General features: G+C 53.0%; 1 protein-coding gene across 2 annotated transcripts in view; it reads left to right on the top strand.

The window, feature by feature from the left end:
* Window positions 1-12,185, top strand: part of kif5ab (kinesin family member 5A, b) — a 141,425-nt gene that overhangs the window by 117,241 nt on the left and 11,999 nt on the right. For both annotated transcript variants that reach the window (XM_085973034.1, XM_085973033.1), the window contains 3 exons: window positions 4,128-4,344; window positions 9,634-9,787; window positions 11,118-11,200. In XM_085973034.1, coding sequence (XP_085829160.1) covers window positions 4,128-4,344; window positions 9,634-9,787; window positions 11,118-11,200 — 454 coding nt within the window. The remainder of the gene's footprint in view (window positions 1-4,127; window positions 4,345-9,633; window positions 9,788-11,117; window positions 11,201-12,185) is intronic.

Below are 12,185 nucleotides of genomic sequence, written 5' to 3'. Positions count from 1 at the left end.
ACGATAGATCGGCGCTGGGTTACCTTAGTCTGGTCGAGGGATTTGACAATTGGACTCGGTACGACAGTTACCTTAGTCTGGTCGAGGGATTTGACAATTGGACTCGGTACTACCGGACTAGTGCGGGGGAAGAAGGTGGGAGGGGTGCACCTGTGTGAACATTGGGTGAGGGCCAGGTGGGGCTCAGCCGCGATGCCCCCCCCATGGTCGAATAGCCCGCGGCACTTGCGGGAAGTACACAGGAATGGGTCCGAAACTCTCTGCTCGGGGTGGACCTATTTCTGCCAGTGGATGGCGACGTTGCACCTTGTTTCGTAAACAATGGGCAGGGTTTTCATTGGGCTGTGGAGTCGGGATTGGAGGCGTGCGGGGGGTTAAAGTCCCAAAATCGGGGGTCCTGACACCATCTCGCACCCAACCCGCCTCCATGCCAGTTTCAAAGGAGGCGGGTACCCGCCCCGCACTGGGACCCACCTCCCCGAGGTGGGAAAGGGATTAGTGCCAATTAACTGCCCGTTAACAGGTAGTTAACAGGCAGTTTTTAGCCTAATCCCTATTTTTAATGTTGAAGTGTGGGATTCCCGACGGCTCCAAACCACGGCAAGTTAGCGAGGCGGACCGTCGGGATGAAGGGCTTGGAGGGGTTGAGATGTCCGGTGTTCAGGTGAGTGATGGGTGCATGAGTGCAGAGATAAGTGTGTTTGGTGTGTGTAAAGTGTTTAAAGAAGTTTTACTTACCTTTACAGCCTTCCTTCCTTCAGGTCTCAGGAGTCCCTCAGCTCACCGGCACAGAAAGCAGAATGGCCGCGAGCTGTCAAAAGTTGCAGCATTCAGCTTTCTGTTCCGGAGAGATCTCTAAATCACCCTGAGAGGAAGGTCTTGACAGATGAAATGTCAATCTGTGACATCACCTGTTGCCGGGTGGCCCTTAATTGGCCTGCTGAGCCCACTGGGCGGGCTCAACAAGGTCAATCAAGTCAAAATCACATGGGTTGGCTAGAACTCGATGGAGGCGGGACTACAACCCTGAAAATTGTAGTCCCGCCTCCTACCCGACGACTCAATGAAAATCCAGCCCAATAGTTCAGTGCAAAAGAATGTACTGGCGGCTCCCCCCATGGCATTGCTCATGGATGGTGCTGTTTTATAAAGAAGGGGGCCCCTACACCCTGCTGTGCGCGACGTATCATTCTGCTGCTAAGGCGGAACTGTGCGTGACTGGTCCATTTCGTCAAGGCAACAATCCAATTTTTTTTGGGTAATTAATTCTCGGGATGTGGCATTTATTGCCCATCCCCTACTTGCCCTCGAGAAGGTGGTGGTGAGCTGCTGCCTTGAACCGCTGCAGTCCCGTGGGGTGAAGGTGCTCCCACAGTGCTGCTAGGGAGGGAGTTCCAGGATATTGACCCAGCAACGGTGAAGGAACGGCCCCGATACATGTCCAAGTTGGGGCAGTGTGTGTGTGTGTGAGACTCGGAGGTGGAACTTGGAGGTGGCGGTGTTCCCCACGCGCCTGCTGCCCTTGTCCTTCTAGGCGGTGGAGGTCACGGGTTTGGGAGCATAGAAGATAGGAGCAGGAGTAGGCCATTCAGCCCCTCGAGCCTGCTCCACCATTCAATGAGATCATGGCTGATCATCCAAATTCAGTACCCTGTCCCTGCCTTCTCCCCATATCCCTTTAGCCCTAAGAAATATATCTAACTCCTTCTTGAATATATTTAATGAATTGGCCTCAACTGCCTTCTGTGGTAGAGAATTCCACAGGTTCACCACTCTCTGGGTGAAGAAATTCCTCCTCATCTCAATCCTAAATGGCTTACCCCTTATCCTTAGACTGTTACCCCTGGTTCTGGACTCCCTGGCCATCGGGAACATCCTTCCTGCATCTAGTCTGTCTAGTCCTGTTAGAATTTTATAAGTTTCAATGAGATCCCCTCTCATTCTTCTAAACTCCAGCGAATATAATCGACCCAATCTCTCCTCATACGTCATTCCTGCCATCCCAGGTATCAGTCTGGTGAACCTTCGCTGCACTCTCTCTATGACAAGAACATTCTTCCTCAGATAAGGTGACCAAAACTGCACACAATACTCAAGGTGTGGTCTCACCAAGGCCCTGTACAACTGCAGCAAGACATCCTTGTTCCTGTACTCAAACCCTCTCGCTACGAAGGCCAACATACCATTTGCCTTCTTAACCGCCTGCTGCACCTGCATGCTTACCTTCAGCGACTGGTGCACAAGGACACCCAGGTCTCGTTGCACTTCCCCTTCTTCCAATCTATTGCCATTCAGATAATAATCTGCCTTCCTATTTTTGCCACCAAAGTGGATAACCTCGCATTTATCCATATTATACTGCATCTGCCATGCATCTGCCCAATCTGTCCAAATCATACTGGAGTTTCTCGGCATCCTCCTCACAGCACACACGCCCACCCAGCTTTGTGTCGTCTGCAAACTTGGAGATATTACATCTAGTTCCCTCGTCTAGATCATTAATATATATTGTGAATAGCTGGGGTCCTAGGACTGATCCCTGCGGTACCCCACTAGTCACTGCCTGCCACTCGGAAAAAGACCCGTTTATTCCAACTCTTTGCTTCCTGTCTGCCAACCAGTTCTCTATCCAAGTCAGTAGCTTGCCCCCAATCCCATGTGCTTTAACTTTACACACTAATCTCTTATGCGGGACCTTATCGAAAACCTTCTGAAAGTCCAAATACACCACATCTACTGGTTCTCCCTTATCTATTCTACCAGTTACATCCTCAAAAAATTCCAGTAGATTAGTCAAGCACGATTTACCTTTTGTAAATCCATGTTGACTTTGTCCAATCCTGTCACTGTTTTCCAAGTGCTCTGCTATTACATCTTTTATAATGAGCGACGGGAGGGGTCTGGGTACGGTGGGATTGGTGAGTGGTGATCAAGAGCTTGGTTGGACTAAAGGCAGAAAATGTTGGAAACACTCAGCAGGTCAGGCAGCATTTGCGGAGAGAGAAACAGAGTCGGACGTTTCAGGCCGGTGACCCTTTCAGGTGGAAAGAACACAAGGGAAGGCGCGTGATTGGGTGGAAGGCAGGAGGGATTAAATGACAAAATGGGCGATGGTGCGAGGCAAAAGGAGATGGTAATGGGACAAGTAAAGAAACAATGGCCCAGAAATTCGGGTCTCCACGGGTGAGTACGCACGGGGTACTCACCCGTAAGCCCAATGGAAGTGCCGGTTTCGTGCATGCCCTGCGCATGCGCGGGAAACCGGCACTTCCGTTCCCCTGAAAGCAGGGGTTCAGAGGTCGAACGCGTGCGCCGGAGAGGCAGCGCGTGCGCATCGAACTTGCGTTTTTTTTTTACAGGTTTCTCCGGGAGGGTAAGTCTCCAGGAGTTACACATGTAAAAAGCAGGCGCAAGGCCCGCTTTTAACAAGGTAAGTGGTGAATTAATTTTTTTTAAATTCCACAGGTTGTTTATTTTTAAATACTTTAAAGAAAGTTAAGTTTATTTTTAGCCCCGTTAGAAAATGTAATTAATTTTTTCAAAAATTTAAGTTATTGTTTAAAATAGTTATTTCATGTAATTTATAGTTATTTTAAAAATGTGATTTTTTAAAAATTTATTTGAAGATTTAGTGAAGTTTTGGGGCTTATAGTATTTATAGGTTGGACAGCTCTTCCTGTCAAACTTATGAATGAAGCATTCCCTGCTACCATCGGCTCTCCATGGCCCACGTGATCCCAGGGGACGCTTCGAACTAACTGCGCCCCTGGGATACACAAGTACCGCACGCCAGCAGCTGGAGCAGGCCCAGGATCGGAATCCCACGCGGGCCCCACAGCTCAACGGCCGGCGCGCTAGGTAAGTGCAGGTCGGGGACAGAAGCCTCCGACCCGAATTTCTGGGCCGATGGATGGGTCTGGAGGAGGTGTAAATGGGAACGGCAGAATCATCAGCGGCTGTCATCTGGAAAAAATGGGTTATGATCGGAGATTGTTGAAGTCGGTGTCGAGTCCGGATGCAAGGTTTGGGTTTTGGGGCTGTTGGTTTGTGACAGGCAAATTGACTGACTGACTGACTTTTTTTTCTCAAAAAAAATATATAAATATGATACAACTGGTCTCTGTCAGCTGGTTCGTGACAATGCAGATCTTCGCTGTGAGCTCCCTAAGCTGGAGAAGCGACTTCGGGCTACAGCTGAGAGAGTCAAGGCCCTGGAGGGTGCACTGAAGGAGGCCAAGGAAGGGGCGATGAAGGACCGCAGGCGGTACCAGATCGAGGTCGACCGCATCAAGGAGGTCGTGCGCTCCAAGAACCTGCCGAGGCGCTCCCACTCGGCTCAGATCGGTAAGTGCGACCGCGTCCCCGGCCTGCGTCTCTGCCACCAAAAATTTTAAAAACGAGCCAACAGGTTGGGTGATTGGGCAGAAGCTTGGCAGATGCAATATAACGTGGATAAATGCGAGGTTATCCACTTTGGTGGCAAAAACAGGAAGGCAGATTATTATCTGAACGGCAATAGATTGGGAGAAGTGGAAGTGCAACGAGACCTGGGTGTCCTTGTGCACCAGTCGCTGAAGGTAAGCATGCAGGTGCAGCAGGCGGTTAAGAAGGCAAATGGTATGTTGGCCTTCGTAGCGAGAGGGTTTGAGTAGAGGAACAAGGATGTCTTGCTGCAGTTGTACAGGGCCTTGGTGAGACCGCACCTTGAGTATTGTGTGCAGTTTTGGTCGCCTTATCTGAGGAAGGATGTTCTTGCCGTGGAAGGAGTTCAGCGAAGATTCACCAGGCTGATACCTGGGATGGCAGGAATGACGTATGAGGAGAGATTGGGATGATTGGGCTTGTACTCGCTGGAGTTTAGAAGAATGAGAGGGGATCTCATTGAAACTTATAAAATTCTGACAGGACTGGACAGACTAGATGCAGGAAGGATGTTCCCGATGGTGGGGAGCCCAGAACCAGGGGTCACAGTCTAAGGATAAGGGGTAGGCCATTTAGGACAGAAATGAGGAGGAATTTCTTCACCCAGAGAGTGGTGAACCTGTGGAATTCTCTACCACAGAAGGCAGTAGAGGCCAATTCATTAAATATATTCAAGAAGGAGTTGGATATATTTCTTAAGGCTAAAGGGATCAAGGGGTATGGGGAGAAAGCAGGGACTGGGTACTGAACTTGGATGATCAGCCATGATTGCATTGAATGGCGGAGCAGGCTCGAGGGGCCGAATGGCCGACTCCTGCTCCTATCTTCTATGTTGAGTCTACGTGGGGGTATGTTGTAGGACATTGTCATAAGAAATAGGAGCAGGAGTCGGCCATACGGCCCCTCGAGCCTGCTCCGCCATTCAGTAAGATCATGGCTGATCATCGACCTCAACTCCACTTTCCTGCACTTTCCCCATATCCCTCGATTCCCCTAGAGTCCAAAAATCTATCGATCTCGGTCTTGAATATCATCTTCTTCTTAGGCAGTCCCTCGGAACCGAGGATGACTTGCTTCCACACTAAAAATGAGTTCTCAGGTGACTGATTAGTCCAGTGCTGGACCTACAGTCTCTGTCACAGGTGGGGCAGACGGTGTTTGAAGGGTTGGGTGGGTGGGGTGCTTGGGTTGACGTGCGCTCCTTGCGCTGCCTGCGCTTGGCTTCCGCTTGCTCCCGGCGAAGAGACTCGAGGTTGTTCAGCGCCTTCCTGGATGCTTCTCCTCCACATTGTGCGGTCTTGGGCCAGGGATTCCCAGGTGTCGGTGGGGGATGTTACACTTTTTCCAAGGAGGCTTTGAGGGTGTCCTTGAAGCGCTTCCTCTGCCCACCTGGGGCTCTCTTGCCGTGTCGGAGTTCTGAGTAGAGCGCTTGTTTTGGGAGTCTCGTATCGGGCATGCGGACAATGTGACCCGTCCATCGGAGCTGATCGAGCGTGGTCAAAGCTTCGCTGCTGGGGATGTTGGCCTGAGCAAGAACACTGATGTTGGTGCGCCTATCCTGCCAATGGATTTGCAGGATCCTGCGGAGGCAGCGTTGGTGGTACCTCTCCAGTGCTTTGAGGTGCCTGCTGTACATGGTCCATGTCCTGAGGCTTGGGTCTGCGCTCACTCGGAGGTCGAACTCCAAACCATCGTCAACACCTTCACCGAAGCATACGAGAGCATGGGCCTTACACTAAACATCCGTAAGACAAAGGTCCTCTACCAACCTGCCCCCGCCACACAGTACTGCCCCCCGATTATCAAAATCCATGATGAGGCCTTGGGCAACGTGGACCACTTTCCATACCTCGGGAGCCTACTGTCAACAAGGGCAGACGTCGACGACGAAGTCCAACACCGCCTTCAGTGTGCCAGTGCAGCCTTCGGTCGCCTGAGGAAGAGAGTGTTTGAAGACCAGGACCTCAAACCCAGCACTAAGCTCATGGTCTACAGAACAGCAGTATTGAATACTCAACGACTGAGCCTCCACAGCCCTCTGGGGCAGAGAATTCCAAAGATTCACCACCCTCTGAGTGAAGAAATTCCTCCTCGTCTCGGTCCTAAATGGCCGACCCCTTATCTTGTGACTGTGACCTCTGGTTCTAGACTCTCCAGCCTGTTTAAGAAGTCGAGCCCCTTAAAGAATTTTATACATTTCAATGAGATCACCTCTCATTCTTCTAAACTCTAGGGAACATAGGCCTATTCTACTCAATTGAGGGAGGAAATCGCGGAGGTACTGGCCATGATATTCAATCCTCCTTCAATACGGGGGGTGGTGCCAGAGGACTGGAGAATTGCAAATATTACACCATTGTTCAAAAAAGGGTGTAAAGATAAACCCAGCAACTACAGGCCAGTCAGCTTGACCTCGGTAGCGGGGAAGCTTTTAGAAACAGTTATCAGGGACAAAATTAGGAGTCATTTGGACAAGTGTGGATTAATTAAGGAAAGACAGCACGGATTTGTTAAAGGCAAATCGTGTTTAACCAACTTGATTGAGTTCTTTGATGAGGTAACAGAGAGGGTTGATGAGGGCAATGCGGTTGACGTGGTGTACGTGGATTTCCAAAAGGAGTTCGACAAAGTGCCACATATTAGGCTTGCCAGCAAAGTTGAAGCCCATGGAATAAAAGGGACAGCGGCAGCCTGGATATGGAATTGGCCAAGTGACAGGAAACAGAGAGTAGTGGTGAACGGTTGTTTTTCGGACTGGAGGAAGGTACACAGTGGTGTTCCCCAGGGGTCGGTTCTAGGACCATTGCTTGTCTTGATATATATTAATGACTTGGACTTGGGTGTACAGGGCACAATTTCAAAATTTGCAGATGACACAAAACTTGGAAGTATAGTGAACAGTGAGGAGGAGCGTGATAGACTTCAAGAGAACATAGACAGGCTGGTGGAATGGGCGGACACGTGGCAGATGAAATTTAACGCAGAAATGTGCGAAGTGATACATTTTGGTAGAAAGAATGAGGAGAGGACATGTAAACTAAAGGGTACAATCCTAAAGGGGGTGCATGAACAGGGAGACCTGGGGGTGTATGTGCACAAATCGTTGAAGGTGGCAGGGCAGGTTGAGATAGCAGTTAAAAGGTCTTACGGGATCCTGGGCTTCATAAATAGAGGCATAGAGAACAAAAGTGTGGAAATTATGATGAACCTTTATAAAACACTGGTTTGGCCTCAACTGGAGTATTGTGTCCAATTCTGGGCACCGCACTTTAGGAAGAATGTGAAGGCCTCAGAGAGGGTGCAGAAAAGATTTACAAGAATGGTTCCAGGGGGCTGAGGGACTTCAGTGACGTGGAGAGACTGGAGAAGCTGGGGTTGTTCTCCTTAGAGCAGAGAAGGTTGAGAGTAGATTTGATGGCGGTGTTCAAAATCATGAGGGGGTCTGGACAGAGTAGATGGAGAGAAACTGTTCCCGTTGGCGGAAGGGTCGAGGACCAGAGGACACAGATTTAAGATGATTGGCAGAAGAACCAAAGGCGACAGGAGGAAAAACTTGTTTACGCAGCGAGTGGTTGTGATCTGGAACGCGCTGCCTGAGAGGGTGGTGGAGGCAGACTCGATCGCGGCTTTCAAAAGGGAATTGGATAAGTACCTGAAGGAAAAAAATTTGCAGGGCTACGGGGAAAGGGCGGGGGAGTGGGACTAGCTGAAGTGCTCTTCACAGAAATCACAGAAACCACACAGTGCAGATAGAGGCCATTTCGGCCCATCGAGCCTGCACCGACACATATCCCACCCGATCCCCGTAACCCCTACACCAACACATATCCCACCCTATCCCTGTAACCCCACGTATTTAATCCCCCTAACACTAAGGGTCAATTTATCATAGCCAATCAACCTAACCCGCATAACTTGCAGAGAGCCGGCACGGGCTCGACGGGCCGAATGGCCGCCTTCCGTGCTGTAACCATTCTATGAGTCTCTCCTCATAGGACAATCCCCTTATAGCAGGAATCAGTCTAGTGAACCTTTGTTGCACTCCCTCTAAGGCAAGTATATCCTTCCTTAGCTAAGGAGACCAAAACTGTACACAGTACGAGATCCCCATTGCCCTTACGTGAAGGTATTACAGGATATTGCCTAACGGAGAAATAAGAAAAAATTTGTGCCTTTCACGACCTCAGGACGTCCCAAATCGCTTCACAGCCAATGAAGTATTTTTTTCTGAAGTGTGGTCACTGTTGTAATGTAGGAAACGCGGCAGACAATTTGCACACAGCAAGCTCCCACAAACAGCAATGTGACAATGACCAGATAATCTTGGGGGGGGGGGGGGTGGTTTAGTGATGTTGGTTGAGGGATAGCTATTGGCCCCAGGATTTGTTGTGATCTGGAACGCGCTGCCTGAAAGGGCGGTGGGAGCAGATTCAATAGTAACTTTCAAAAGGGGAATTGGATAAATACTTGGATGGGAAAAATTTGCAGGGCTACAGGGGAAAGAGCAAGTGTCAGGGCGAGGCTGGTTCTGGACCCAAGTGCAGACAGACGAGGCGAGAAGCAGGTATGCAGTCTTAAATAAAAGTACTTTACTAGAATCACACAGGTAAACAGTTACAAACATAGGAGCTCAAGACAAGCAACCACTAGGCCAACGGCTTGTCAAGGTAGGAACTCAAGACAAGCTACCGTGAGGCAACCGGCTTGTCAAGACAAGCTACCATGAGGCAACCGGCTTGTCAAGACAAGCTACCACAGGGCAACCGGCTTGTCCAAAACTGAGCACCTAGTCAAGACAGAGCACCTAGTCAGGACTGAGCCCAGAGGGAAGAAACCACAGAACTTACATACAAGCAAAAACAGGTGAAACCAATAAACCAGATAAAAGGCAGTTAAGTAATAAACAGGAGAAACAAGTAACAATTAACAAAGGGAAACCAACCAGTGAAGGTGCCATCTAGGGGTTACTGAAGGAACTGACCGGCACCCTCACAGCAAGGAGAGGGGGTGGTGATTTAATTGGAGAGCTCGTTGGCCGAATGGCGGCCTCGTGTGCTGTATGATTCTTAGCCAGCGACTATAGCTGGGATAGTGAGCAGTGTGGGACGAATGGGATCGCTCCTTCAAAGAGCCGGCACGGGCACAATGGGACAGGCCGAATGGCCGCCTCCTGCGCTGGCGAGGTTCTGTGACTCTGCCATTCTCTTCCAGCCAAGCCGATCCGTCCCGGGCACCACACAGCCTGCTCTCCGGTCAGCAGCCACGGGTCCCGCCACCCCGACTCCTGCACATACAGCAACTCGCTCTTTCAGACCTGCCACCCGATATACATGCCTGGTCCGTCGGAGATCTCCAGGGACAAATAGTAAGTGGCGCGGGGGGAGCGCCGGGGGAAGCGGGGGGCACTTCTCCATGTACGGATCGTGAGGGGGTTATTTCGGTGGAAGGCTGAAAACAGGCGCTGTGCTAATAAGACGCGCCTGTTTGACAGTCTAGTTTTAGCACGCAATTTTGGTCCCAATTGCTGATTACCATAATTTGAATTTGCCTGCAGGCGCTGAAACAGAGACACCTGCAGGTTTAGCACTTGGGTGCTGATTAGACGTAATTTTCGTGGCGCAGCATATGTGCGGTTCCACAGTGCGGCACTCCCTCAGTACCGCCCCTCCGACAGTGCGGCGCTCCCTCAGTACCACCCCTCCGACAGTGCGGCGCTCCCTCGGTACCGCCCCTCCGACAGTGCGGCGCTCCCTCAGTACCGCCCCTCCGACAGTGCGGCGCTCCCTCGGTACCGCCCCTCCGACAGTGCGGCGCTCCCTCGGTACCGCCCCTCCGACAGTGCGGCGCTCCCTCGGTACCGCCCCTCCGACAGTGCGGCGCTCCCTCGGTACCGCCCCTCCGACAGTGCGGCGCTCCCTCGGTACCGCCCCTCCGACAGTGCGGCGCTCCCTCGGTACCGCCCCTCCGACAGTGCGGCGCTCCCTCGGTACCGCCCCTCCGACAGTGCGGCGCTCCCTCGGTACCGCTCCTCCGACAGTGCGGCGCTCCCTCGGTACCGCCCCTCCGACAGTGCGGCGCTCCCTCGGTACCGCCCCTCCGACAGTGCGGCGCTCCCTCGGTGCCGCCCCTCCGACAGTGCGGCGCTCCCTCGGTACCGCCCCTCCGACAGTGCGGCGCTCCCTCGGTACCGCCCCTCCGACAGTGCGGCGCTCCCTCGGTACCGCCCCTCCGACAGTGCGGCGCTCCCTCGGTGCCGCCCCTCCGACAGTGCGGCGCTCCCTCGGTGCCGCCCCTCCGACAGTGCGGCGCTCCCTCGGTGCCGCCCCTCCGACAGTGCGGCGCTCCCTCGGTGCCGCCCCTCCGACAGTGCGGCGCTCCCTCGGTGCCGCCCCTCCGACAGTGCGGCGCTCCCTCGGTGCCGCCCCTCCGACAGTGCGGCGCTCCCTCGGTGCCGCCCCTCCGACAGTGCGGCGCTCCCTCGGTGCCGCCCCTCCGACAGTGCGGCGCTCCCTCGGTGCCGCCCCTCCGACAGTGCGGCGCTCCCTCGGTGCCGCCCCTCCGACAGTGCGGCGCTCCCTCGGTACTGGCACTGGGAGTGTCAGCCTGGGTTATGGGGCTCGAGTCTTTGGAGTGGGAGAGAGTGTGTGTGTGTGGATTGGGAACGGTGCTAAGCGTCTGATCTCTGTCTTTCCCAGCTCTCTAACCGGAAGCTGCTCAAGTGGAACAGTGTCGTCTGGGGATGGTTTTGACCAGTATCAGAAACCGATCATGGACAACGGTGAGGGGGACCTTCAGACCTCATTTCCTGGGCTCGCCGCTACTGCGACCTCAGAGCTTGTTTCATTCCTGCTCGTCCCAGAGCTGGTGACAGTGAAGCGCTGATCCCTGGGCAGGTGATGCGGTAAAACACAGGCTAGCGCAGGAACCCCCGGGCAAGAGATGTGTAAAACACAGGTTAGCGCAGGTACCCCCAGCAGGAGATGTGTAAAACACAGGCTAGCGCAGGTTCCCGGGCAGGAGATGTGTAAAACACAGGCTAGCGCAGGAACCCCGGGCAGGAGATGCGGTGAAACACAGGCTAGCGCAGGTACCCCCGGGCAGGAGATGTGTAAAACACAGGCTAGCGCAGGAACCCCGGGCAGGAGATGCGGTGAAACACAGGCTAGCGCAGGTACCCCCCGGGCAGGAGATGTGTAAAACACAGGCTAGCGCAGGTTCCCGGGCAGGAGATGTGTAAAACACAGGCTAGCGCAGGAACCCTGGGCAGGAGATGCGGTGAAACACAGGCTAGCGCAGGAACCCCGGGCAGGAGATGTGTAAAACACAGGCTAGCGCAGGAACCCCGGGCAGGAGATGTGTAAAACACAGGCTAGTGCAGGTTCCCAGGCAGGAGATGTGTAAAACACAGGCTAGCGCAGGTTCCCCGGGCAGGAGATGTGTAAAACACAGGCTAGTGCAGGTTCCCGGGCAGGAGATGTGTAAAACACAGGCTAGCGGGCAGGAGATGTGTAAAACACAGGCTAGCGCAGGTACCCCCGGGCAGGAGATGTGTAAAACACAGGCTAGCGCAGGTACCCCCGGGCAGGAGATGTGTAAAACACAGGCTAGCGCAGGTACCACCGGGCAGGAGATGTGTAAAACACAGGCTAGCGCAGGTACCCCCGGGCAGGAGATGTGTAAAACACAGGCTAGCGCAGGTACCCCGGGTAGGAGATGTGTAAAACACAGGCTAGCGCAGGTACCCCCGGGCAGGAGATGCGGTG

This window comes from Somniosus microcephalus, chromosome 33 (genome assembly GCF_052327205.1).
Source record: "Somniosus microcephalus isolate GS21.2 chromosome 33, FLI_Smic_1.0, whole genome shotgun sequence".
Lineage (NCBI taxonomy): Eukaryota > Metazoa > Chordata > Chondrichthyes > Squaliformes > Somniosidae > Somniosus > Somniosus microcephalus.
Note: the sequence above shows the minus strand (reverse complement) of the source record. Positions and strands in the feature narration are given on the sequence as shown.